The following is a 27,546-nucleotide window of genomic DNA, read 5'->3' as shown; positions in this document are numbered from 1 at the left end:
TCGCAATTTCTATTGAAGCAAACATCTGCGAACAAAGGAGGTTAATCTTAGACCACACATCCTCTACACTCCTTTCACTGTGCGTAGATCATATTCAAAGTTAAAAAAAGCACAAATTCCTGTTGGAGTTAACATGGAAGGATTAGGCAGGTTTATGGCCGGGTGGAATTTCTGTGATTCACTATTTGTTTTACCACCTTTTCGTAAAAACAACAGTTGATTTCAAGATGTACCCGGTGACTCATGAACCATCGTCATTGTTAAATCTTTAAATATTAAGAAATCAAGAGATGCATTCTACTTGTATTGGTTTGGTTCTTTAGGTAAGGGCCCGGCATCGCCAAGCGTGTTAAGGCGTTCGACTCGTAATCCGAGGGTCGCGGGTTCGAATCCCAGTCGCACCAAAACATGCTCGCCTTTTTCAGCCGTGGGGGCGTTATAATGTGACGGTCAATCCCACTATTCGTTGGTAAATAGTAGCCGAAGAGTTGGCGGCGGGTGATGATCACTAGCTGCCTTCTTTCTAGTCTTACACTGCTAAATTAGGGACGGCTAGCGCAGATAGCCCTCGAGTAGCTTTGCGCGAAATTCAAAAAAAAACAAACAAAACAGTCTTTAGGTAAGAGGGCTCACTTTTGTAACCATGATCTTCACCTTGCAGATAAGAGTGTCTCTTCAGATTCACTTGGAATGCTGTTTCAGAATCCACTTTGAAGTGGTATATTCTTTGGTTGTGCGTTGTTTGATAATCGTGCTCTACAAATATCGTTTTTATTCTATAAAAGACTGTGATATATATTTCTTCAACCATATATTTACCCTTGCGACAAAGAAAGCGAAATGATATAGAATTCACCGTAAAACGGTTATATCCAAAATGGATTGTTTGCGACCTAGTAACTAGTACTATATGACAGCGGATCGAAAAGTCCTAGATTCTAGTCCCGACATTCCATTGAACACAGTTTGCACTTTTTTCTGTTGTGGTATTCTAAAGATAAGAGTCAATCCTACTATTCGTTTAAGAATAGTTACTTCAGCGATGTATACTGCCGACTAGCTCAACCCTTTGGTCAGTAATTATAAGTGAGGAATGGCTATGTCTGAACCATAGGGTCTCTGGCCTAGCTGTTTAGCCCTTGTATCGCATTAAGTGCTATACGTGTTTTTCTTGATGCTGTGGTTTGCATCTGCATTGACACGTCAATGGATTAATATACCTAATTGTTCTTATACAGGTTAGAATCGCCACCATAAAAAAATACATTTATATGAAAGATAGAATAGGTGTTTTGGCCATATTCCTTGTGTTGGAATAAGTTTGTTTATACTTTAAGAAACAGTAAACCAATTAATTCATAGTTCATTTGGTTACTGATAAAGTATATTATTACACATTTGTTATAAACAGCCAGTGTTATATATATATATTTAGGCGTCTTTCTCTCGAGTAACCTTATAAACACGGTATCAGGGAAGGTTTTATTTTAATGAACGAATCTGTTTGTACTTGAACTAGGGTACATACGACAGTCTAGCTAACGCATAATTGCCTGCTCTAGAAGCTATAGAATCAAAGCCTTTGAGATTGCAAGATGGCAAACTGAATCAAGATTAATTGGCCTGAACCAACAGAATTGAAATCACACTCTGTGATCATTGTCACCTTCTAAGGGTTTACAAGCAATAGAGAGTTACATAAGATGCAGATATAGACGGCATGTAAGAAAAGATAAATTAATTAGATTGATGTAGATTCACCAACCAGGATGTAATAATCCTTCAGAGTCCATTTATCACACTACAGCTGAACTCGTAGAGATCGGTCCTTAGAAAACAAGATTGAAGATTTACTCGAAGCTAATGATCTGGTTCACATTCCTTGTCTATTTAGGATCAATCCAATCAGAACATCTTCTTTCATTTCTTGTTAATAAAATTGGAAACTAAATTGTGTACATACATGCCTGCAATATAACAACACACGCCAGCTTCATAAAAAACTCAGCTAGTGTTTTCAGCAAACTTAATTATATGCGGCACAGTATAAACAGCTTTTTCATTAAAAAATAAATAAACTTAATTATAGAAGATACAATGCATTTACAAACTTCGTAAGACGTTGTAGGCCTCTATTGTTCGAGATTACGAAAAATAAATAAAAAATGCTATTACCAAACTATGCATAAGAACTGAATAATATGTTAAAATAGTTACTGTAATAAGAGTAGTGTTTCCCTTTCGGCTTAAAATAACAGTCAATATCTCCGTTTCTTATTTCTGATGTGCAAAATGTGGGTATATATATATAAATATATCGCCATTAAAATTATGATTTTCAAGAAGAATTTATTAGTGTAGGTTTATGATGAGCTTATACTTAAATTCTTATGAGAATGAGGTTGTTTAATCACAGGCATCTCTGTAAGCTGTATATACAGCTTGATACTCTGGGATTGATCTTATACTGAGGACTTCAAAGTAATGTGATCAGCACCTTGTGCTGGTACTTTAAATATAGAACTCTATTTTGACTTTGAGTTCATACAGGAGCTTTCAAAATTATGCATATACTGTCTGATATTGGCGCTGTATGATTTCACGTCAAAGCTGTATTATCTTCTTGTTTTTGTAATGGAAGTTGTCTGACTACAGGCTTGTGATGAGCTTTTAAAGCTTTGCTCAATTTTAAGTGGAGACGCATTTAGCTTAATTTTCTATTTAAATCTTGTTTATATATGATATTTCAAAGTGGGATAAAGTAAATACAAATTTGTACTTTTCGATAAATCAATAAAGAAATTTAATCATAGAATATGTCTAAGCTTTTCAGAGAACTGCTGTACTTTTGCTATAGGCACGTAAAAGAGGATTGACAAAAAGTGCGATTGTCTTTGTCCTGACAAAGAAGTTCCAATACCCAACATCAGTGTGGCTACAGAATGTTGCTTATCCCTTTAGAACAGCACTTTAGACTGTTTACACCCTCATTTATTGTAGTTAATTGCAGCCTGTGGCAATATACACCGAAATGACTACTTCATTAGAATCGTATACTAATATCAGCCACGATCACTTTTCCCTATAACAGTAGCTTGGCAAATTAGCATGCACTTTACATGACGCTGGAATGTGTATTGTTTGACTGCAGCTCATTGGTCGAGTAGTGTGGTTTTTCATATTTTAAGCCTATCCTAGTTATAGGAAGATGGTAAAACACAACTAACTCATCAGACTAGATCACAAGTTCCAGTCAACTACAATCAACAGTTTGTCCTTTAAGCACCACTGAAGCCGTTCGTTACAGTTTACGTTTGAAATGAGTAATTACAAGGTAGATTGTGTGATGTTCTTTACATGGTGCATTGGGAGATAATTGAATCCTACCTACTGTCGAAGGAATTGGTTAAATGGTGCTCGCACAAGTTTCTGCTATGCTTTACAGTCTTAACCAATTGTTGTTGGGTTTTTCCTCCTTGTGAAAAACATATTTCCTTTGTATTCTTACTGTTGATAATTCGTATGACAATTGTTTTTGAATAGCCGGTCAACAATATAACGTTCCTCTTGCGTTATTGGTCGTGACTCTAGAAATAATGTTATTTTACTTTTAATGGTAATGTTGCGTGTAGTTTCATGTGGTAGTACAATTTCTTTCTTGTTCGCAACTTTAACAGCAATCTTGAGAACTTTTTTCCTGTCAGTTAAAACTTATAGTTACAATGCAATATCATTACAATATCTCTATAATGTATAAACATTTGTTAATAATATTACTTCATTGATTGTGACTCTCCTTTGTTCTATACGATTTTGAAGTAGCGTTCTGTGATAACACTAATATCTTATTGTAAATGGATAAATATATATATATATATATATATATACCCGTTTTTCGTGGCTCTTCGCTATCGTTATCTGTGTTGGCTCTTTAGTGTTAGTTTTTATTAACACTTTCAACTTATTATTTGTAATTTTTGACTCTACAACCTGTTTTCCTATTGTTACAGTTTTGTTACTGATATTTATACCCTAATAATATTTTATGAGCTTGAAATAAACAAGGTACTAATTCAGATCAACATAAATTAACTTCGTGCTAATTAATCGTCTCAAGAGTGAAGGATAATAGCAAAAAAAAAAAGATACTAGGAGTTAGAAATACTGCAGCTAAGGCTTAAATTCCTGTTCTTAATCCAAAAAATATATTCTATGCGAGGACGAAGAATAGAGATAACTGGACAGGTTTCATAGTGGAGATATTTTCTTTCATAATGTGTGTGTTTGCTAGTCTATATGTTCGTGGACGTCTATCGTGAAAGAAAGTACAGAGTTAATTTCGTATGATCCACTGCACTATGTCATGCACCACTAAATATAAGAAATAAGAAGAGCCGTGTGTGGTAATGGACCTGCAAGTGGCCATTTTTATTAGTCTAATCTTCTGACAGAAATTTCCACTCGGAAATTGGCTCTCGTACGACAAATATATTGATGTAATGAATTATTTAGGACTCTTTCTGGCACGCGCAACTTCCCGATGTCGATAAAGTTATAGGTGCGATGATAGTACACGTTCTGTAGCCATATCAGCTCCTTTTTACAAGGCCAAAGAAAACGAAACGATCTTCATCGAAAAAAGAGCGAACACGTTAGAAAGACAAAATGTGAAGTAAAGAAAATTCCTCTATAATTGAAGAACAATTGTATAACAAAACCAAAAACATTCCTATTATTGAACATTCGAAATCACAAAAAGAGCACTTTCACCATTGGTTTAACAGATTATATGGGTGTTGTGTGAGTAATAGCATTTATATCCAACTAAGATAAATAAAAGGAGAAATAAACGCTGAAAGATTAAAATTAATGGTTTGTTTATTCGTGGCCCGGGATGGCCAGATGGTTAAGACACTAGCGGCCCGGCATGGCCAGATGGTTAAGACACTCGACTTGTAATCTGAGGGTCGCGGGTTCGAATCCCCGTCGCACCAAACATGCTCGTCCTTTCAGTCATGGCGACATTATAATTTGATGGTTACTCCTACTATTCGTTGGTAGAAGAGTAGTCCAAGAGTTGACGGTGGGTGGTGATGACTAGCTGCCTTCCCCTCTAGTCTTACACTACAAAATTAGGGACGACTAGCGCAGATAGCTTTCGTGTAGCTTTGCGCGAAATTCATATCAAATCAAACAAACCGCTATTTATTCGAAATATCTGAGATAATAGCAGATTGCTGTGTGTATGTTTTTTTTTGCTGCAGTAAACTATTCGGTGGGATGTCGCAATTTGTTCAATTTATTAACATTATTTTACAAATGAAATGCAAAGTTGTAGCGTCTCGAGTTGCGTCTTATAACAGTAAATCGTTAAGTTATTAATCATCATTTGTCTAAAACGTGTGTGAGAGTCTATGTCTGCTTGCTCCCCAATGGCATAGCAGTATGCCTGGGGAGCTATACTGCTTACAACCGGGTTTTGATGCCCGCTGTGTGCAGAGCACAGATAACTCTTTGTGTGGGTAGCTTTGTGCTTAATAATAAACAATAACCGCGACCAGATGGTTAGAGTGCTCGACTCGTAATCTGAGGGTCGCAGGTTCGAATTCCCGTCACACGAAAGATCCTGGCCTTTTCAGTCGTGGGGGCGTTATTATGTTACGGTCAATCCCACTATTCGTTGGTAAAAGAGTAGCTCAAGAGTCGGCGCCAGATGGTGATGCCTAGCTGCCTTCCCTGTAATTTTTACACTGCTAAATTAGAGACGGCTAGCGCAGATAGCCCTCGTGTATCTTTGTGCTCATATGACGTTTGGATCTAATTCCCAGGGGCCCTTTTTTTCCCATGTGTTGTTGCTTCTTATAACTGGCGAATTACTAGAATAATTGTCTCTAAATCTGGCATTTACACTTAAGGCCCTCCGAGGAATGTCTTATTATGTCAAGGTTTTGATCAGATAACTTACTCCACTTCCACTATATCTTCCACATACTTTAAACAAGTACGTAAACTAGTTACCTGATATTTATGTAATTAATTAAGCTTTTAGGAGATATTTTTTTCTGTACTTCAAAATAAGTAACAAATGAATGCTCATAAAAAAATCAAATATTTTAAACTGACCCCTTTTTTATTGTATTTGTAAAATGACGGTTATGTGCAAGCAGTGCTTGCTCTCTGTGTTTTACTTGTTAAGACGAATAATCGATTTACAGTTTTGTTAGTTTGCTGTAAAGAAAAGCCTGTCAGGACAAGGGGACATGGCGTCAATTTTGCGTATAAAATAGACGTCAGAATAAGCGTAATAACAGTAATAACAGTTTCAGCATCAAAAAGTACCAACCTTGAACTGATTCAATAATTTTGTTGGAAGAGTCTTGTTTGTTTGTCGTTAAGCACGATGGGCTATCTGTGTTCTGCCTACCATGGGTATCGAAACCCAGTTTTTAGCGTTGTACGTCCGCAGTCGTCAGTCCCATTTTGTTACTCAGTCTTTATCTCTTTAGTTTCTTTTTGTTGCTCAATTTATTCATATCTATCGTTATTCTAATTTTCTTACCTTATCTAAGTATCTGTCGTTAGTTTCATTGGTCACCCAATCTAAATATGTCTGTCGTAAATCTTGTTGTGTTCTTTACTATATATGTCTGTCGTAAGTCTTATTGTGCTCCCCACTATATATATATATATATATGTGTCGTAAGTCTTATTGTGTTCTCCACTATATATATATATATATATCGTGAGTCTTATTGCGTTCCCTACTATATACATATATCTGTCGTAAGTCTTATTGTGTTTCCTACAGTTTATATATCTGTCGTAAGTCTCATTGTGTTCCCCACTATATATATGTCGTAAATCTTATTGTGTTCTCCACTATATGTATATATATATATATATATCGTAAGTCTTATTGCGTTCTCTACTATATATATATATATATATATCTGTAGTAAGTCTTATTGTGTTACCTACTATATATAGCCAATATATATGCACAGCTGGCCAAAATCTTAAGGCCAATGAACATAAAGAAAAAATATGCATTTTGCGTTCTTAGACTCAACCACTTATTTGAGTAGTGCAAAAAATGCATATTTTTTCTTTATGTTCATTGGTCTTAAGATTTTGGCCAGTAGTGTATATCTGCCGTAAGTCTTATTGCGTTCTCTACTATATATACATATGTATATATATCTGTCGTAAGTCTTATTGTGTTCCCCACTATATATATATATATATACGTCTGTTGTCAGTATTATTGTGTTATTTACTATATATATAAATCTGTCGTAAGTCTTATTGCATTCCTTACTTATATATATATAAATCTTTAGTAAGTCTTATTGTGTTCCCCACTATATATATATAAATCTGTCGTAGGTCTTGTTGCGTTCCCTACTATATATATAAATCTGTCGTAGGTCTTGTTGCGTTCATTACTATATATATATATCTGTCGTAAGTCTTATTGTGTTTCCTACTATATATATATAAATCTGTCGTAATTCTTATTGCGTTCCACACTATATATATATGTCTGTCGTCAGTATTATTGTGTTAACTATTTTATTGCGTTTCCTACTATATCTATATCTGTCGTAAGTCTTATTGCGTTCCCTACTATATATATACGTCTGTTGTCAGTATTATTGTTTCCTACTATATATATACGTCTGTTGTCAGTATTATTGTGCTACCTACTATATATATATAAATCTGTCGTAAGTCTTATTGCGTTCCCTACTATATATATAAATCTGTCGAAGGTCTTATTGCGTTCCTTACTATATATATATATGTATATAAATCTGTCGTAAGTCTTATTGAGTTCCCTACTATATATATATATAATAATCTGTCGTAAGTCTTATGGTGTTCCCCATTATATATATAAAAATCTGTCGTAAGTTTTATTGCGTTCCCTACTATATATATAAATCTCTAGTAAGTCTTATTGCATTCCTTACTTATATATATATAAATCTGTCGTAAATATTATTGTGTTCCCCACTATATATATATATATCTGTTCATATCTATTGTTATTTACTACCATATTATATTCTATCTGTTTGAGGTCTTTATGTCACAAGCCTAACACGTAAATACCTTTAGTGGCCTCTCATTGATTTATCCAATGCTTACATATTTGTTAATGTCCTTACGCTGTTTCACCAAGATGATGTGTCTCTGTGTGTGTTTGTGTAAACAATTTGTTACTTCAAGAGATGATATATGGGTTTAAGTTTAAACTAACCTGAGATGTTGCTGAAGTAATAGGTTATCATCTCATCAAAGGTGAATAATGGTTTCATTGTGATAATGATATACGGAAATTTTGAAAATGATATATAACATGCCAGCACGCGCATCGATCCACACGCGTAGATGGAGAGATTTGGTGCCAGTTTGTTTGTTTTTTCTTCATATGATGCTGACTGAAAGCTTACGCTCCACTGAACTCAGCATACTGCTGTAGTTCTTTCAGCCCATTAAAAAACAAAACAAAAAAGGGAATATGTAGTTGCCATCATCTTGGTTACAGTTGAGAGAGCCTTGTATCTCAAGAATATGTGTAAATGACAATATAATGAATATTAGTAATAAATCCACCAGACACAACTTATAGTAGAGTTTCCCTAATTTATTACTTATAGCGATCCCTATTTCTCGAACTTCACATTCACAACGCCATCTTTAAAAACCCCAGTACTAAAATATTAAAAACGTATGAAAGCATAAATAAGTTAAAAATCAATAAGACTTAGTATAGTTTTTGTTTAAGGCAAAAATTGAGAAATAAAAAGAAAAGAAAAACTTGCTTACATTTTGTACGTTTGCGACTTCCCTATGGAATCTCCGCGATCCACTGTTAGGATAATATTAATTTATAAAACTATAAATAGTAAATTTATGTTTTGTTGTAACTATTTTAAACTAGTTTCTTAGTCTTCAACCTAATTTGAGACGCTGCGTTAAACAATTATTTAGTTTATATGTAAACAAAAAAGGCAAAGGTGAGTTACATTAGCAAGTCAACTTAACACAGTTGAGTAGCATTATAACCATAGTTTGCCCGTATAGTTTTGACGTATTTTGAATGTTTAAGAAGAAAATTATTTTGAAATCTGAAGATGCTGATGCCCGAAACCCTATGTCTAGCTATGCTCATGCATACAGTGTCATGCTGAGAAAGTAGTATCACTAAGTGTTTTATCATATTTTAAAATGTCATTTCAATACCGTATATTAATGTATTTCAAAAATATATGAGAAATATATATATTTCACATAAGGTGAAAAAAAGTATCTAACATACAGCAGAACTCAAGTAATTGGATTTTGAATTTCGCACAAAGCTACACGAGGACTATATGCGCGAGCTGTCCCTAAAGAGAAGGTAGCTAGTCCTCACCACCCACCGGCAAATATTGAGCTACGTTTTTCCGATGAATAGTGGGGTTGCCCGTTACATCATAACATCCCCACTGCTGAAAAGGTGAGGATGTTTTGTGTGAAGGGGATACGAACCCGCGACCCTCAGATTGCGAGTCGATTGCTCTAGCCAACTCAGTTACTTCAACACAAATAGGAATTTTTCACAAATGCATTGCAAGTAATGATTAATTGAAACTAAAATATTCCAAACATATCAAAATACAAAAGAGTTTTTGGATTTACAGGTAAATTTACATGTTCTGCTGTCCTTGTATATACGTATATATTTATAACTGTTTGAAACTATATCATAAACACTGGACAATCGCATTTTAAATGAAGAGAGCTCTCTTTGGAGGTTTTAGTTAAAAAGTTTGTTTGTTTGTTTGTTTTTGCATTTCGCACAAAGCTACACGAGGGCTATTTGCACTACTCGTCCCTAATTTAGCAGTGAAAGCTAGAGGGAAGGCAGCTAGTCATCACCATCCACCACCAACTCCTGGGCCACTCTTTAACCAACGAATAATGGGATTGACTGTAACATTATAACGCCCCCACGGTTGAAGGGTTTGGTGTGACTTGGGATTTGAACCCGCGACCCTTGGATTTAGAGTTTAGTGCCTTAACCATCTGACCCTGACAGGCGTGGTTAAAAAGTCTAGGCAACTATGTTTTCATTAGGTCAATAGTATCCACTATTTCAAAATTGTATCTAATAACGCACGTGCCCTCTTCTTAATAACAAACAGCGTGCGATTTTAAGAAAAAAAAAGCTCATACTGAGAAGAGTAATTACCAGTATGGTTGGAATACTAGTATTACAATTCATACCACGTTTGTGGGTTAACCCAGTGTGTCTGGACAAACATTTTATATAAAGTTTTACGACATTCGCGAGCAGTTTCAGGCAAATAATTAGGTTGACATTCTGACGTCCTTTGACTTAAGGTTTGATATATATTATTACAAAAATACAGTTAAATATACGGCATTATGTAGCCTCCACGTTAACACAGCAAATGATAGAAAAGCTACCCATAAGTACATGAAAAACACAAGGAGATAAAAGTTATGCACATAAGCTCAGAAAACAAATATCTCACTGTTGCTATAGAAAAGTCGAGCATGTTATATTAAAAATATTTTGCGCTTCTGTGCGTTTTTACAGTCCTAATCACCCTATCCGCCATGCTCTATCTAACGACAGTGCATTATGACAATAGACCTGCACCGTACTTTCCGTTTAGTAAGGCTCCCCGGCGTAAGGCTATGATGTCAAAACTACACCTGCGTTCCTACCTGATAAGGATTGAATAACATGAACTGATATTTATCTTCAATATTATCTGGAAATGTTGTCCGAAGCCTCTTTGACGGGTGCAGTCGAACAGCAACATCCAGTAGTCTACTCTTTTAGGTGTAAAGCTTCACTTAAAACCAAAAACAAACTTTTTTAAGTAAAAGATAAACTACTTGTAATTGATAAATAACTCAAAACTAACATGTATGTATAGAAGATTATATAAATACGTATGTGGTAAATAATGAAAATGAAAAATGCAAGTTTTTCTTAGTAATGGAAAAATACCCTACAATTGGTAAAATGATAAAATACGAATTTCACTCATGCAGACAGATAATACGTTAAGTACCCGTTATGCAGAAGCATTGAAAAATAGTCTTAGTTATACAAACCTCCTGAATGTAGGAAATTTGCAGACTATTATGATTAAAAAGCAACAAGCTAACTAGTGCTAAGTACAAAATAATAATACGCAAGATAACCTTTACTACAACGTAATATAAAAACAACCGGAGAGCGAGAGAAAACCCACAAGCAACCTACTTAGCATGGAATACACAAGTTATCTACCAGCATGAAATTCGCAAATAACCTAAGAATATAAAATACATAAAGTAACCTGTGTATATACTGTGGGTACAGCAAACACACCAACAGTCCGTGGTTATAGCAGAATACAAAGTTTCCAGGTGCGTATAAAAACATCTCGCATGTTAAAGAAATACAAAAGCTCTGTGGGTTTAGAAAGTACTCCAACAGTCTTTGGTCTCAGGAATGTGGGATACTATTTTTTGCTGGTCTGAACACAAATCATCCTCAGTTTTAAACGCTTGGAAAAATTAATCATTTCCTTTACATAATTCACTCCTAGTTTCCAGATCTTGGAATAATAAACATCTTTCTAAATATAAATCATCCCTACTTTCAAAAGCTGGAATTAATAAATTATTTATTTTACACAATTCACTCCTCGTTTTCAAAGCTTGGAGTAAACACAAATCATCCCTACTTTCAAAGGCTTGAATTAATAAATTATTTATTTTACACAATTCACTCCTCGTTTTAAAAGCTTGGAGTAAACACAAATCATCCCTACTTTCAAAGGCTGGAATTAATAAACTGCTCTCTATATAAATATTTCCTGTTCAATGAACGTTGCACAAAAGAGAAGGAATATAAACTTTGACATGTTATGAAATATTTATTATTTGAGTACCAATTCTATCGAAACAATGTATCTTATTTAAATATTATGTCAAAAAAGAGCATTTATACATATTTGTATATAGGTTCTTGTTTAGCTCGAGCTTTGTTTGCAATAGGCGTGAAACAATGAACTATGTTCGTTGTAATATAGATACATCATGTAACCATTGTTTCAGAACCTTTAAAGCATTCCTAATTAGTGTGTCACGTGAAGATAATTAGTTTTGTACGGTTGTCACAAAAATCGGTCATGTGACTTTGGGGTATACATCTCAGTTCTCGACAGCTGCACGTTCCATGTATTCCTTAATCGCATAGATGCATGTCACGTGCAGATAACCATCGTTTACTCATTCATTTTACTGAACCTAGTGATGGGAAAGTTGATGTCGGCGTTGGAAAGAAAAGGATAACATACTAGTACGGTTTAGTTTCATGTAATACATGCAATTTTATCCCTAATGTATGGAATATGTAAAAGGAGAATGGATGACCTCCATTTACCAAAATGTGCAATATAGCTGCAGTGAAATAAAAAGGAGTGAAAACAAGTCAGGTTTCAAACACTACCTATATACGATATAAATGTATTTCGAAGATGATCTAAGGACTATACTCAACAATTATAGTTTTCTCTTCTTGAAGATAGATGTGTTCTCAGTTATGTGTTCTCAGTAACATTATCTTTAGAAAATTATCTTTCAAAGTTTACTATGTATACCTATCTGTCTGTGTAATAGATTATTAAGGAAATTTAACACTTTACCAAGCGTATTCATACACTTGTGTTCAGGACCATTAGTTGTCTGTAGAAATAACATGACTGTGGAGACGTTTGATGTTTGTGTGTTATTATAGATAATGTAACAATTACATGGAATCATATAATGTCTATATAAAACTTTAGAGCTAATTCTGTAACACTAATTCCTAAGAAAACGAGTAATGTTTGTACATGTTATAGAGCTGATACACAAGAGCTATCTGCGCTAGTCGACCCTAATTTAGTAGTTAGTGTAAGCCAAGAAGGAAGGCAACTAGTCATCACCACCTACTGCCAACTCTTGGGCTACTCTTTTACCAACGAATACTGGAAATGACTGTCACATCATAACGCCCCACACGGCCGAATGGGCGAGCATGTTTGGTGTGACCCCTCAGATTAGGAGTCGAGTGCTTTAATCATCTGGCCATGCCGGGTCCTGATAATTATGTAAAAGTATGCTGTTTCATTTGCGTGAAACATGAAATCTAGCGCTGCTGCCATGATCTAAATTTAGTGAAACGTATGTTGATAGAACGACATGTTGCTCTTAAATTTTTGCAATAACTTGCACTGGTTGATTTGTATTGATGGCGTTTAGAAAAGAAGAGGCATTAATGTATGAAAATAAAATTAATTAAAATACTTATTTATCATTTCAAAGAATCGTGTTCAAATTAGAAAAAAAATACTCAAAAAATAAAGCTTTTGTAATAAATAACATGTTAATATTTGGTACGCTATAAATTGTGATAATTTTTTTAAAAAAAATATATATTTGTTTTAAGTTTTAGTATCCGTAGACAATTGTCACTATAGCTTATAAATCTGAATAGTTTGCTCAACATAAGATTCCGGAAGGTTATAGAATAATTAACATTGTATTTCTGAAGTTATTATTTTTTAAGGTCGAACATTCAAATATTTTCTGAAAGGTATATAATCCTTAAATTAATACAATTTGTACTGTTACTGCAGGCATTAGATTTTGAGTCCACACGATTTGATCTTTAGACCATGAAAGCTATGCTTTGGCACCAGTATTACTTGCTGTAGTATTTGTTACTCTATTTAATTACATAACAACACATTTTGTGGTAGTTCTCATATGTGTTTTTGCCTCAACAAAAAATCAATATGTTGGATTTTTTATCTTCTGTAATCACTTAAGATTTTGTTATACTTATCACCGCAGTAAAAATAATTGCGTTCAAAAGATTACATTCATTTAGAAAAAAGAATAAAGGACAGAAATTTTGTTGGTCTTTTTTATGGATGATTTACTTTCGAACATTAAAGTTATGTGACTATTTGTACAAAAAAAATCTATATTTCCTAAAGTTACAAACTTAAAGACCACATCATGTTTAGTTATTAGGCTACAAAACACTTATAAGAAATATAATTAAACTTGATATAACAATCGCATTATAACTTGAATCATACGTGCTATCATTATACTTGGTCTTTAATTAAATTATATGTCTTCCGATCAACCTCCTACGTTACAATATCATTTGTTCTGAATCGTGGAATGTGCAGGACTTTTGAAAAGCGACTTTTCAAATAAAATTTGTTAGCTTATCAGGCCATTTAAGGTAGTTAATTTCAAATATCATCGGCGTAAAAAGTATTTTAAGTTGATTTGAAAATAGTAAGTGTAAACGAAATTGCGTGACAAACAGTCTTTTGGTACTGCTAGAATCACTCTGCTATACAATATTTCTATAGACATAACTTCGAAAACTAAGAAAAAAAAAAGATACTTATATACCTTACGGTTTTCAAGACATGCGACTAAATTTAAAAATTATAATTTATAATTTTTAACATTAATAAATGTTTATTGTTTAAGACAGTATTGTTTCTAAATCATTATTTTAAAATAAGGAATGAATTGTTCTTTTTAATACATTAATGCACAGTTTTATATGAGAAGGCATATTTATATACCGTATACTTTAATAAGATGCATACTTGGCGTTCTTGCACTATGATACTCTATTGTTTACTAATGAATATATTACTATTATTTGTAAGCTTGTCTACTTACCATCAAAATGTCTTGACGAAGAAAACTGAGAATTGATCATATCTAGGGTGAATTTATTCCTCAATAGTGATCATGCACTAAGATAAATATAATATAAATCGGTTCATAAAGTAAGTTTTCCGTTGCTACCTGTACAACAATATATTCATTCATCAGTTATCTAATATCATCGACATTTGAGTGGCTTAAAACTAAGTTTTGCCTTGAAAACATCGGGAAAAGATACTATTGATATACCATTTAATATAATCATCAAGTTTACTAAATAATACTATGAAAATTAGCCACAATTAAAGCTATAGGCTGGTGTAGTGAAAATGATAGGTTTTATTCAGGTGTAGTTAGCAGTAGCACAGTATGTATAATGTTTTTAATGAAATATGCCAAGCGTAGTTAGCCAGCAGTACAGTGTACATCATACTTTTATTCACATATATCGAGCGTAGTTAGCCAGCAGTACAGTGTACATAATACTTTTATTCACATATATCGAGCGTAGTTATCCAGTAGTACAAAATATGTAATTCTAAATTAAGATATGTTCGGCGTAGTTATCCAGTAGTACAGTGTGTATTGTTTTTATTCAGATATGTTGAGCGTAGTTAGCCAGTAGTACAAAATATATAATTTTTAATTAAGATATATCAGATATACTTAATCAGTATTACAGGATGTAATATAATTCTATTCAGACATCTCATGTGTAATTAATAAGTGCTATAGTGTGTATAATATTTTTATTCTGACATGTCAAGTGTAGTTACCCCGTAGTACAAGGTTTGTTTGTGTAGTTATCAGGTAATATAGTACGTTTAAGTTTATATTAAGGTATATCAAGTGTAGTTAGTCAGTAATACAGTGTATGTGTACATTCCCACAGCAGACAAATCTTTTAGTTTTATCAGTCTACCAAATGTTTTACAGTGCGACAGAACACAGTAACTCCTTTGGTAAATAGTACAGTTTAATGTTTCTCGGTGTGTTTAATTATATTTCGTTTATAAAAGTAGACGACCTTAGTTATACACTTGAACTAATTTATTTATGTTTAGTGTATAATATTAATATAGCCCTCGTGTAGCTTTGCGCGAAATTCAAGAACAAACATACTAATATTATAGTACTTTTTTCGATATTCAGTTCTGTTAGTGTAGTACCGGATGTCTACGTATGGTGGTATGGTATACTCGGTGCTAGGATTCAGTTTTATTAGCGTAGCATCAGTTCATGCCAACATTCAGTTCCAACAGTGTGCCCTTGTCGACATCATTCGGTTCTATCAATGTAATAAATGATGTCCACATATGTTCCCACAGCGTGCCCGATGTTAACAGTTTTATCACTTCAACCTACAATAACTTCTTGTCAATATCTACATAGCTAGCACCGTATTGTTTTCATATGAATAGTTTAGCTTTAGTAATAGATGGTACTAGCTATGTAGCAAACCTTCACTGTTCTTTCATTGAGACTTTTCAGTTGTTGTTTTATTTATTTGCGATTATCTTGTTACTATAGGTAAGTAACTAAAAAAGTTAAATGCCACACCACCACCTGTCCATCAGATCTCATGTTCAACTTTCTGGCAGCTTTCCAGCGAATAACGCCATCTGTTAGTAGTTTTACGCGTCTGCTTGAAGCGCCACTAGCGAGCTTGAGAATTTCGGTTGACTCGCAAACTAGCGTCAGATAGAACGTCTGCGAAGTGGACCGAAGCCACAGTGAGAAAGAGGTCCAGAAGTTGGAGATAATAAAAGGTAAAAACGGGTTTTGTACACAGTAATGTTCATCAGGTTTAAAAGTATTTCACATTCTTTTTGTTTGAAAGTTACTAGGTTTTGAACATCCCTGTTTGTGGAAATTATGAACGTGGGGTAGATCTCCCAACCATGGCGTTGCACAGCTACGTGTATTATTCTGTACGTGTCTGCACCACATTCCAGGAGGACGGTTCTTCGGAGCAACAAAATGAATCGGTAACCTGCCTATACAACTCAGAAAAAGAGTCTGCTAGACTTGAACCTCTTACACAATGCTTTGATAAATATTACGAATTAGTGTTTACACAGTGTTTGTGATCCTTTGATTCACAACCATATAGAAGCTATTTTTAATAAGCTCTAGCAATTACTTATATTTCTTACGTGATTCTTGGTGTGTATTTACCGGTATTTGTCTACTTCGTGCTTTTAAGGAGTCTTGTAAAGAGGTAAGAAATTATTTTTATTATTCTTTCCATGAACAGTTAATACTGAAGGAATACATTATCTTTTAATACGATGTATGCTGTAAATGTGGTTCTCGTAACAGCTATTGATTATAAGGGACTCCGCTACGCCAGAAACTAGCCGGTGATTATCGTCATCAACCTATTATTTAAAGCTTAATTACAGCAATTTGCATGGGTCGATTGTGGCGCGAGACCTCTGAAAGAAAGACAGGGCTTTGCGTGCGGTAATTAATTTTGTCGTGCTTTGGTTGCCGTTCAGTGGAAAACTCCAATCTTCCCGGGACTAGTTGTTTATATATATTACGTATATATGCTGTGCCTAAGTTCGTATAGATAGATATTTATGTCCACATATATGTTAAACATAAAATACAAGTTAACGCGATTGTTAATTTACTTTTCTACAATTACACTCCAAGTCAATAAAATATAATAAGAATTCCAGAAGTTGTTAATTAAAGAAATGTAACGTTTTTGCTACCTTTTAATATTAGTACAACATTTGTTCGACACATGATGTATTTGTATTTTTCGAGCCAAAATTTATTTTCAAAAAAATGTTATAACTTCTCTTTTTCTGTAGAAAAAATAATAATACTTCCGTGCATAAGAAGTTTTTCAAATTGATGTTATTTATAATAATAAAAATGTTTTTCCACATATGTAAATTTTCCAATGATGCAATTAGCATTAACTTCTATAACATACTATCAAGTCTTGCACAGATCTGTCATTGCTTGTTATAAGTAGCTGTGACGTCATGACTGTGAGTGTTTAAACAAAATGGCGACCGTCATTCGTCTGACGTTATCTGTAAAGATTTTCATGTATGTATTTGATTATCGTACAAATATATCTTTTTTAATTTTTCGAGTGATTTCAACTGATTTTTAAAATATAAATCATGCATTATAAAAATTAAATGTAATTGTATTTTAAATTTACTGTATGTTTGTTTTTGTATTTCGTGCAAAGCTACACGAGGGCTATCTGTGCTAGCCGTCCAATTTAGCAGTGTAAAACTATAAGGAAGGCAGCTTGTCATCAACTTCTGGGCTACTCTTTTACCAACGAATAATGAGATTGACCCTCACGTTGTAATGCCCCAACGGCTGAAAAGACGAGCATGTTTGATGCGACGGGGATTCGAACTCGTAACCCTCAGATTACGAGTCGAACGCCTTAACCACCTGGCCATGCCGAGTCTAAATCTACCGTACTTCTCAAACATTACAAATAGTAACATTTTTTTTTGTATTTTGGTTAATTATTTTGTGATAATCGGAAGTATATATGACGTAACTGCTCATTCAATATATTTATTACCAGTTCCTCACAACGTAATTATACGGTAATTACTCTCGTTTCCTATCGTTTCTTTGAAAAAAAATAAATCCCAGATGGCTCAGGGTGTTTAATACTAAAATTTCGGGTCTGATCTCTGCTGTAACCCATTGTGCTGCTTTGTGCTTCAACGAACAAGCAGATTACAAAATCAGAGCACTTTACTTTAAGAACTGTACAACTTATCACTTTATGATGGCTGTTAACTATTTTTTTATTACTTGTATGAGGTGATTACACTGCAATAAATTATCGTACAGCAATGGTGGTTTGTTTTTAAAACTGTCATTGGCTCATACGGTCTAATTAATTTTAACGTGTGTAATCATGAGGTGGACAAATGACAAATAATTAGATAACCTTGGACATCTACTTTCGGATAAGAAGATAAATTTAGTGCGTCATCTGAAGGTAAATACGCAGTCTAACATGTGTATAGGCACTTTCATGTGATAGTACTAACGTTCCCCACGTGGTCACACAACCCCGTAGAGCAACAGTATATTTTATATGGTGTTTTATTGCGCGCTATGGTCTTAAAGTATTGTTTTCGCTAAAGATGTTTCATATAACATTTGAGAAGAATTGCAACAATGTGTGGAACGAAATAACAATCGGCGTCGTGCGCAAAAACGGAAGTTCTCTATTGTTCTTATATTATTGTATACGTTACCAAAGATTAGGTGTTTAACGTTTTTGCGGTGTAAGTTATTAAATATTAAACTTTAATACATCTCTCATTGTTGAATAGCACCAAGGAAAAATTACGTTTCCTCTAATTGTGCCGTGTTTGTTTGTGTAACTGAATATATGGAAAATTCACAGATGTTCGCTTGGAAGAAATAGAGAAGATACCCTACCACTGCGGAAGCGGATATCTGTCGTCGCCTATACCCGTCAGTTGGCCTAATAACCGACAAATGTGTCTGCAAATAACTTTTGTATAATAGGTTGCTTCATTCCAAGAACTAGATAATTGTATAAACAATGTTCCTGTACAGCTGTGTTCACACTTAGAGACTCAGAAGGTAGCAAGAAATCAGAATATCCATCTGTTGTTACAAGAGAGTATTGGTTGATAGCTTTATGGAACCTTGTATATTTTGTGTAAGTGGGTAAGTTTTGAATGCACACATAAAATACAGACGATTGATATATATATTGTTTTTAAATATCAACTCTGTATTGTGCAATTTAATTGCAGAAAGTCTCTTTTATGTTGTTGTTCTTCGTGTTTTAATTAAAAACATAAAACAGTAAACTGAAACTTTGTGCAAAAATACTAAATCATAAGTTTAATGCTCTTAAATTAAAAGTGGTTATTATTGGTATGCTTTTGTTAAAATACAGCATGGAGATATAATGGCATTACTTACGAGGAAGCTGATTGAAATAACTCCCAAGATTCTGTGTAACGGAACGTCAGTACATCATGTTCAATGCTTACGAAACGTGCTCTACAGACATTCTCTGTTCTTATCTGTCACAAATATTTCATTCTCAATTAATTCACTTGTATCAGCGGACGTTTTTATGATAGACACTATGTCTTAGTGGACCAGTGTTACAAACACCTGATACTTTGCGAAACTTGCCGACCTTTGCTACACATATCTGCTGCTAGATATTTAATGTTGTGTTTTGCTCTGCTGTAGTCTGATGCTTTGCAAAACCAGTCATATCTTGTCACAAATATCGGGAGATTTACGTCTCTATAATATTTTGTGCTGTAAAATTTAAGATCTACACGAAGTCTTTTGAAAATTTCTTAAAAAACGTCAGGTAAAATATTTAAGAACTTTGTTATTACAGCTGAATAAGTTTTCAGTACTTTTTTTATTCTGTCCACATAATGGCTGTTGAAGAGAGTGTAAAAACTGCAATCAATTTGTGTTTACCGAAATTAAACGCTATCTAAATCAAACTAGCGTTAAGATGCCCGCTGTAATATAAAACTTATATTGTTATTGGTATGGTGTATGTTTTCCTAATGCTAGATATGTTTAATATAAGTGTTTTCCAATCAATTTCCGTGTACACTATCATGTCACACCTGCAGCTGTTCATTATAAGTACAGTGTGTATTGTAGTGATATCACGAACAACCCTCACCCAAAAATGTTTACACTAAGCAGTTTGGAATTTGTACCCGAGTTCTTGTCAAACTACTGTCGTGTGTGTTGAAAGGTAGAACATGAATAAGGTTTAAATGTATGATAAAGAATAATAAGAATGAAATGAATTTCTATGTTGTTGTTTTTTGAACACCCTGCATTTGGAAATAGCAGTTATGACATGTTTTTTTCTGCACTGTTTGTTCTTTTTGCTCACACACACTGGGTTTTAATCCTAAACCATTACTTAAAGCCTATGTGCAGCACCAGTAAAACTGGGATCAACTCTCCTGCTGGCAAAGTCAGCATCATTTTCTCAGCCTCGCTGCGGGCTTTCTTGTGGCTTCTAGTGCCACCTGCGGAGTCATTTCTTTAGCCGTAACAATATTTCACTCATGGGTTGTGGTTCAAGTAATTTCAAAGTAATAATACACTTGCATTTATAAAAGTTACGGTTCAGATAGTCGAGTGTCGGAGACTAAATTCCAGTTGTCGAATACCAGCTTGTTGTGATTTTATTCTACGATGTCTGTTGTTGTTACTGTTTGACTTTTATCATTCGCTATGTTACTTAAATGATGTTTTCCTTATTGTTTGTTTCTATGTGCTGCTGTTTCTGTTCGACTTCCATCTATCACTACTGTTTTGTTATTTCAGTGACATTGTCATGATTGTATTAAAAGGTCGTCAATAGCGTATTTAGGTAGAAGCTAGAGGGGGCTTAGTCCCAGGGCCCACGATCTTAATGGAGGTCCATTGATAATTTTATTCTATGTAAAATTACGTAGAATGTAAGGCTCGCAAAAATTATTAACCCCTGGGCCCACACAACCTTAAATCTGCTAATGACCCTTATCTTTGTTGCTGTTTGACTTCCGTCATTGATTACTGTTCTATTATTTGAGTGACATTGTCCCGATTGTATGCCAGAAATACTTTGTTGTTGTGTTTACGCCTACAACGTGTTATATGAACATAGCATTAAGTTGTTTGATTGATCCACTCTGCCCAGTGTTTTTCCCATAAAATCCCACACTATCTAGCCTATGACAATAACTGATTCGGAATCAGTATGTACAAATTGCGAAAGTTATTACTTCACTTGTGTTCAAATATATTAATGTTTGAAACTCTTTCACAGTATTGGTACATTCAGTAATATTGACTCACATTCTTCGCTCAATTTGAAGTTACCGTGAGTATCTAACTTCACTGATTTAAGTTCAGTACAGTATTTTACAGTTGTCGTGACGCAGATTTCGAACATACGGAGATGGTGCATCAAAAGTCATGATTGTTCTCATAAGTTGCTGTATTCAGCTGAAAAGTTTATCGTGATTGTAAAATTACAGAAAGTATAAAAGAAGAAAATAGAATTATTTTTAAGACAAGAAAGGAACACTAGATTCACCATTTGTAACTGTCTCTATTTTACTGTATTATACATTTCGATAAGTGTTAACATTATTTTGTCGTTTTCAAGTTTACAGATATATTTATTTTATCAATACTTTTGTGTTCGCCACTTTTATGAGGTCCGGCATGGCTAGGTGGATAAGGCACTCGACTCGTAATCCGAGGGTCACGGTTTCGAATCCTCAAATCACACCAACTATGCTCGCCCTTTCAGCCATGGGGACGTTATAAAGTTACGTTCAATCCCACTATTCGTTGGTAAAAGAATAGCCCAAGCGTTAGCGGTGGATGGTGATGACTAGCTGCCTTCCCTCTAGTCTTGCACTGCTAAATTATGGACGGCTAGCGAAGATAGCCCTTCTGTAGCTTTGCGCGAAATTCAAAACAAACCGAACCAGTTTCATGATGAAACATCACAGCTACTACATTTAATAATTGAAAGGAGAACAAAGTCTTACTAGGCCTAACTCCACTTCTTATTGATTGTGATTTTTTTACAACTATTTCACTACTGTGACCTGTTCTACAGATTGTTAATGTTAGAATTGCATGCTGCTCTGTTTCAAAGATCTGTTGTATAGAAACTAGCAAAATTAAAACAACCAAATAATACAGTCACACATATATCGAAATGCTGAAAACATGTACGTTCCGTAAATGCGTGTCACTTAATGTTTGTACATGATTATCGAACGTTTTATTCTTCTTAACATACTTATTTAAAAAAAAAACCATCAAAAACGGCCTGTATCTTCAAATCTTTAACATACATTTTGTTTTGAAATACGACATTATGTATATGCTGTGTCATATTTAGATAAATGCCTATAGAAATTCATAATGTACATTTTGATTTTATATGAAGGTTTGTCATCATGCGATGTCCGCATATTCGCAGCCGTCACTGCTGTATTTGTCACGCATATATAAATACTTATATTTCTTCTTGACTAATACGTATGCATGTTCCGTTTATCGATAGAATGATTTTAAGCATCTGCTGTTCTAACGCTGCAGAACATAGTCGCTATCATTGGTCGAGGAAAATGGTTTCTTTGTTTGTTTGTTTGTTTTGGAATTTCGCACAAAGCTACTCGAGGACTATCTGTGCTAGCCGTCCCTAATTTAGCAGTGTAAGACTAGAGGGAAGGCAGCTAGTCATCACCACCCACCGTCAACTCTTGGGCTACTCTTTTACCAACGAATAGTGGGATTGACCGTCAAATTATAATGCCCCCACGGCTGGGAGGGTGAGCATGTTAGTTGCGACGGAAATTCAAACCCGCGACACTCAGATTACGAGTGGAATGCCTTAACCACCTGGCCATGAAAACTATGTGTAGTAAACATTCTTTTCAGTTTCAATTTGTTGTTGTTATATCAAAGTCATATATGGCTATCTGCTGTGTCCACCGAGGGGAACATTCTTCTTTTAATATTTAAAGTCTGTAAAAGCATGTTTTCATTAATTGTGTATTCATAGTCGAGAAAAATACGTAACTTGTATTAGTGAAATTACCACACAGTATTTTGTGGCTTACTGAAAAAAATGCGTACATAGTTAATTCGAGTTGAGCCTAGTGGTTGGTTAGCATGTCAAGCTGTAAATCGAAAGTCCAAGGCTCGAGCCATGATACCGTAGAACACCCTTCCCTCTTTCAGCTGTGGTCGAGTTATAGAGGCGACAGTCAATGTCGTTATTAGGTTCTTTGTGGCGGAGGACGAAGCTGACGCACTGCTGTCCCTCTGTTTACCAGTTGAGCGTTGTATACGTTTAACTCTTGTATCGCATAAAGTGTTATTCTGGTTGTGAATACCAATACGTAATTCGATTTAACAACTGGAAACTTCATTTTGCTTAACGAAAGTTAATTTTGTTTCAAACTTCGTGACGTGATAATGTATACATAACTAGACGTACTTCCTGGTTTACATGTGTTCTAAAACTTATCATCTTTTACATCGCATGTAAAATGTGAGCTGAAAGCCCTCAGGTCGCGATTGTTATGTATGGCTGTTTGTATTTGTACAAGTAACGTTAGCATATGACTGTAGAATTGGAACGACTTTTTATACTTAGTATGAAACTTCATATGCCAATTAAATTTTGGGGAAACACTTGTCAGCCAAAGTTTATCATAATGTGATTCTATGGACACCATTTTCTATGTTCCATTTTCCAAGCTGCTTGCATTTTTTATTTCTGTTTATTTCAAAAAATTGGAGTCTGATTTGCGAATAACATTATACGTAATGCAAAATATCAGAAAGTGAGATTCTAGTTATTGGCCACATAGAACAACGTGAGAACGTGAACAACCATTCTTATTATGGAAGGAACTGCGGAATAATTTGATGAAAACTACTTGCATACGCTAAAAAAGCACATCATGAACACATCGGAAACAACAAATATAACAACTGTTCCAGGAGAGAAAGTAGCAGAAAGACATCAGAAACAAATAACTTATGGCAACTGCTCATCCAAAGAACCATTAGATACAGACACGACTCAGAGCACATATGACTGTTGTCCGAAATAGGGAAAACTAAGAATGTTCAACAAACAAAACTCATTACAATTTATGAAAAAAAATACTAACAGCAACATTCAAAATCTAAATAAAAAAACTGGCAAATGCTTTAATAAACGAACTACCAAAAACACTACAAACCTTCATAAATATTTGATTAATTGGGTTAACCCTGCATTAATGTTATTCAATGCAAGTTTTTAACTCCTACTGTAAAAGTTACCAATCTTAAGCCTGATGATAGCTATAACTATTAAAACTAGGAACTTGATAGACTAAAAATAAACATTATTGTCTGTCTTCTTACCCGCTTTATGAGTTTTAAGAAGGAGACATAAAACTACTGTTCGAACAAATTACCTGTAAAAAATATGAACAGTGTAGAAATCAGTGCAAAATATAACATTAAATAGATAAATCATGGTTAATTTTAACATACACAAGATATGAGGAAAAACTACGAGTACTTTTTGAACAGAATCGGATTTGGTCTAGTGAGTATCGTGTTCGAATTGTGAATCTTAGAATGGTCAGTTCCCGGGGAAAGGGGAGATGCATGGAAAATTAATAAGTAGGATTTAATTATCACTTTTATAGCATTTCTAGGGCCATAGTCAGAAAAGTTAAGCCTTAAAGTTCACCATAAATGTTGCTGACTAGTTTACTGCCTTTGAATCTGGCCCAGCATGGCTAGGTGGTTAAGGCACTCGACTCGTAATCTGAGGGTCGCGGGTTCGAATCTCCGTCACACCAAACATGCTCGCCCTTTCAGCGTTATGACGTTACGATCAATTCTACTATTTATTGGTAAAAGAGTAGCCCGAGAATTGGCGGTGGGTGGTGATGACTAGTTGCCTTCCCTCTAGTCTTATACTGCTAAATTAGGGGCAGCTATCGCAGATAGTTCTCGAGTAGCTTTGCGTGAAATTAAAAACAAACGAAGCCTTCCAATCTTGTCTTTTTATTTCAAAATCCGAAACAGCTTCGCGCATAACTTCTCAAAGAAACTGTTTGAACAATGAATAATCCAGAATAGACAAAATACAGGAAACGTGTGACTAGTTTAGCTTTGGTTTGTTTTGAATTTTACGCAAAGCCACACGAGGGCTGTTTGTGCTAGCCGTCCCTAATTTAGCAAGACAAGAGGGAAGGCAGCTAGTCATCACCACCCATCGCCAACTCTTGGGCTGCTCTTTTACCAACGAATAATGAGATTGACCATCACATTATAATGCCTTCACAGCTGAAGGGACGAGCATGTTTGGTTTTAAGTTTGGAATGTCTTCAATTAACGAAAGAAGATATTTAACTGCTATCAGAACAGAAGATCCACCAAGAACAGATAAGAAACAAAATACAAGGTGAGTAAAAGTAATAATAACAACAACAGCACCTTGAACAAAAAATATAACTGACAAGAATGTAAGGCACATCTGACTGTCAGGAAGACAATAAAGAAGGAAATGGAGGCTATCCTCTGGATAAAAAGAAACAACATAAAAATTAAGCAATGTTAAAATATGTTATCATACTGTGTGTTAAAAAAGATAATGTAAGAGTATAAAACATACCAAATGAATGTGTCTCAAGAAGATAAAAAAAATCACCAGATATTAATAATATCTTGAAAGCGTGTACCTGTGTCTATAAATAGAGGTATCAAAAATAAACATGAAATTGAGAAAGCCACCAGAGGCAGAAACATCAGAACCACTAACGACTGTAAATGCTCTGAAGATGGTTTGCTACTACATGTTCATGTCCTTCAACATTTGAAAGCGTTTTTAGAAAGTTTTCACACTCTTGAATTGTTGCCAAAACAATAAAAGTGTGTTAACAGCAATAGCCAGATTGAATTTACTGGCTCTGCAAATTTAAACGCATTCATATATTGCGTAAATACAAAGTATTTAATCGGATACCAAGTGAATATAACTTCAGAAGCACTGATAATGCGCTTATATCCGCTAGGATGCAATTCGTAGTAGATATATCTTGATGCCTGTCGTTTGTTCTTTCTTATATCGATTTTTCCTCTTGATGTTTATATAAAGTCAGCTGAAAGGACAGATGAACTCGGTGTTTTTTTTGTGTTTCTTTTTCGTTTTTCAACTTAACAACAACAGGGCACTTCTTTCGCAGAACTGATAACAGCTCTTCAGACGAAACTTTAGTTCCTTCAGGTTGATATCCATCCGTTGTTAAGTGTACGTCTACTTTCAATATCAACGTTACATTTCTTCTCGTATCTTGTTAATTTCTTAGGCTGAAAAATAAAAATCCAATCTCTTCAAATCACAGCATACAGAAGTTAAAAAATATGTTAAGTGAGGGCATGCTATCAGGTGTCACTAGTGAACCTATATAACTTTTAGTCCAAGTAAGTGTTTTGATAACTTATTAGCTTCTGTTATGGAGTAATTTTAACAACGAGTGATGATCCTATGTAGTCTAAGTCACGTGCTCAAGGTTATTTTCAACTCGTTGATCATATATTCGTATTCCTCGTCATGCGTTGTTTTAACGACCGCCACGAATGAGTAACATGTTGGCAGTTTAATCTACTGTTGGCAAGGTCGGTGAGGTTGTAGAATAATAGATAGAGATTGACGTTCGTGATAAACTTGTACCTGCGTATCCTGCGTTTTGATTTATCATGTAAAGTGGTTTTCAGTGTTCTTCTCACGTCAGCAGTGTACACACTATTTAGACTTGGGGCTACGTCGTATTTTATTTCTGTATCAATAACTTAATTACATTCGACCGTGAAGAAACAGGTTGAAAGGATTACTTATGAAGAGCAATCCGGTCTCGAATATTTAATGATCTACAACCTCATTTGGGATGCATCAGCTAATACAAGTTCTTACAAGCTCATTAATAAGGTACAATCAAGATCCAAAGTTCTAATTAGCGTCATATCGTGAATGGCATGTTTTTGTATAGCAAATTTGATTTACGTTTTTTTCATAACTTAAGTACTGTGCTTCTAATGGAAAGTATATGTTGGTTAATAGATCTCCCACTAAGATTAATTTAATTATGTTTACAATAAGAGGGCCATAATAAGATTAACACAAGAGTATGTTGTCAGTGTAAATAATATCAGTGCTATTGTGTTAGTACAGTGGTTTTTCAC

At 34.5% G+C, this 27,546-nt stretch overlaps 1 protein-coding gene and 1 long non-coding RNA gene across 9 annotated transcripts in view; both read left to right on the top strand.

Moving 5' to 3' along the window:
- Positions 1 to 27,546, top strand: part of LOC143237729 (uncharacterized) — a 265,149-nt gene that overhangs the window by 175,093 nt on the left and 62,510 nt on the right. The window contains exon 1 of one of the 8 annotated variants that reach the window (XM_076477268.1): positions 27,215 to 27,292. The exons of the other annotated variants lie outside the window; for them this stretch is intronic. Within the exon in view, the coding sequence (XP_076333383.1) occupies positions 27,230 to 27,292 (63 nt within the window). The 5' untranslated portion in view covers positions 27,215 to 27,229. Of the gene's footprint in view, positions 1 to 27,214; positions 27,293 to 27,546 lie in introns of those variants that run through there. 8 annotated transcript variants of the gene reach the window in all.
- LOC143237731 (uncharacterized) lies at positions 16,309 to 18,393 on the top strand. Its single transcript, XR_013020217.1, has 2 exons — positions 16,309 to 16,526; positions 17,975 to 18,393. It is a non-coding gene; the product is annotated as an uncharacterized LOC143237731 (long non-coding RNA).

Source organism: Tachypleus tridentatus, chromosome 13 (assembly GCF_004210375.1).
Source record: "Tachypleus tridentatus isolate NWPU-2018 chromosome 13, ASM421037v1, whole genome shotgun sequence".
NCBI lineage: Eukaryota > Metazoa > Arthropoda > Merostomata > Xiphosura > Limulidae > Tachypleus > Tachypleus tridentatus.
Note: the sequence above shows the minus strand (reverse complement) of the source record. Positions and strands in the feature narration are given on the sequence as shown.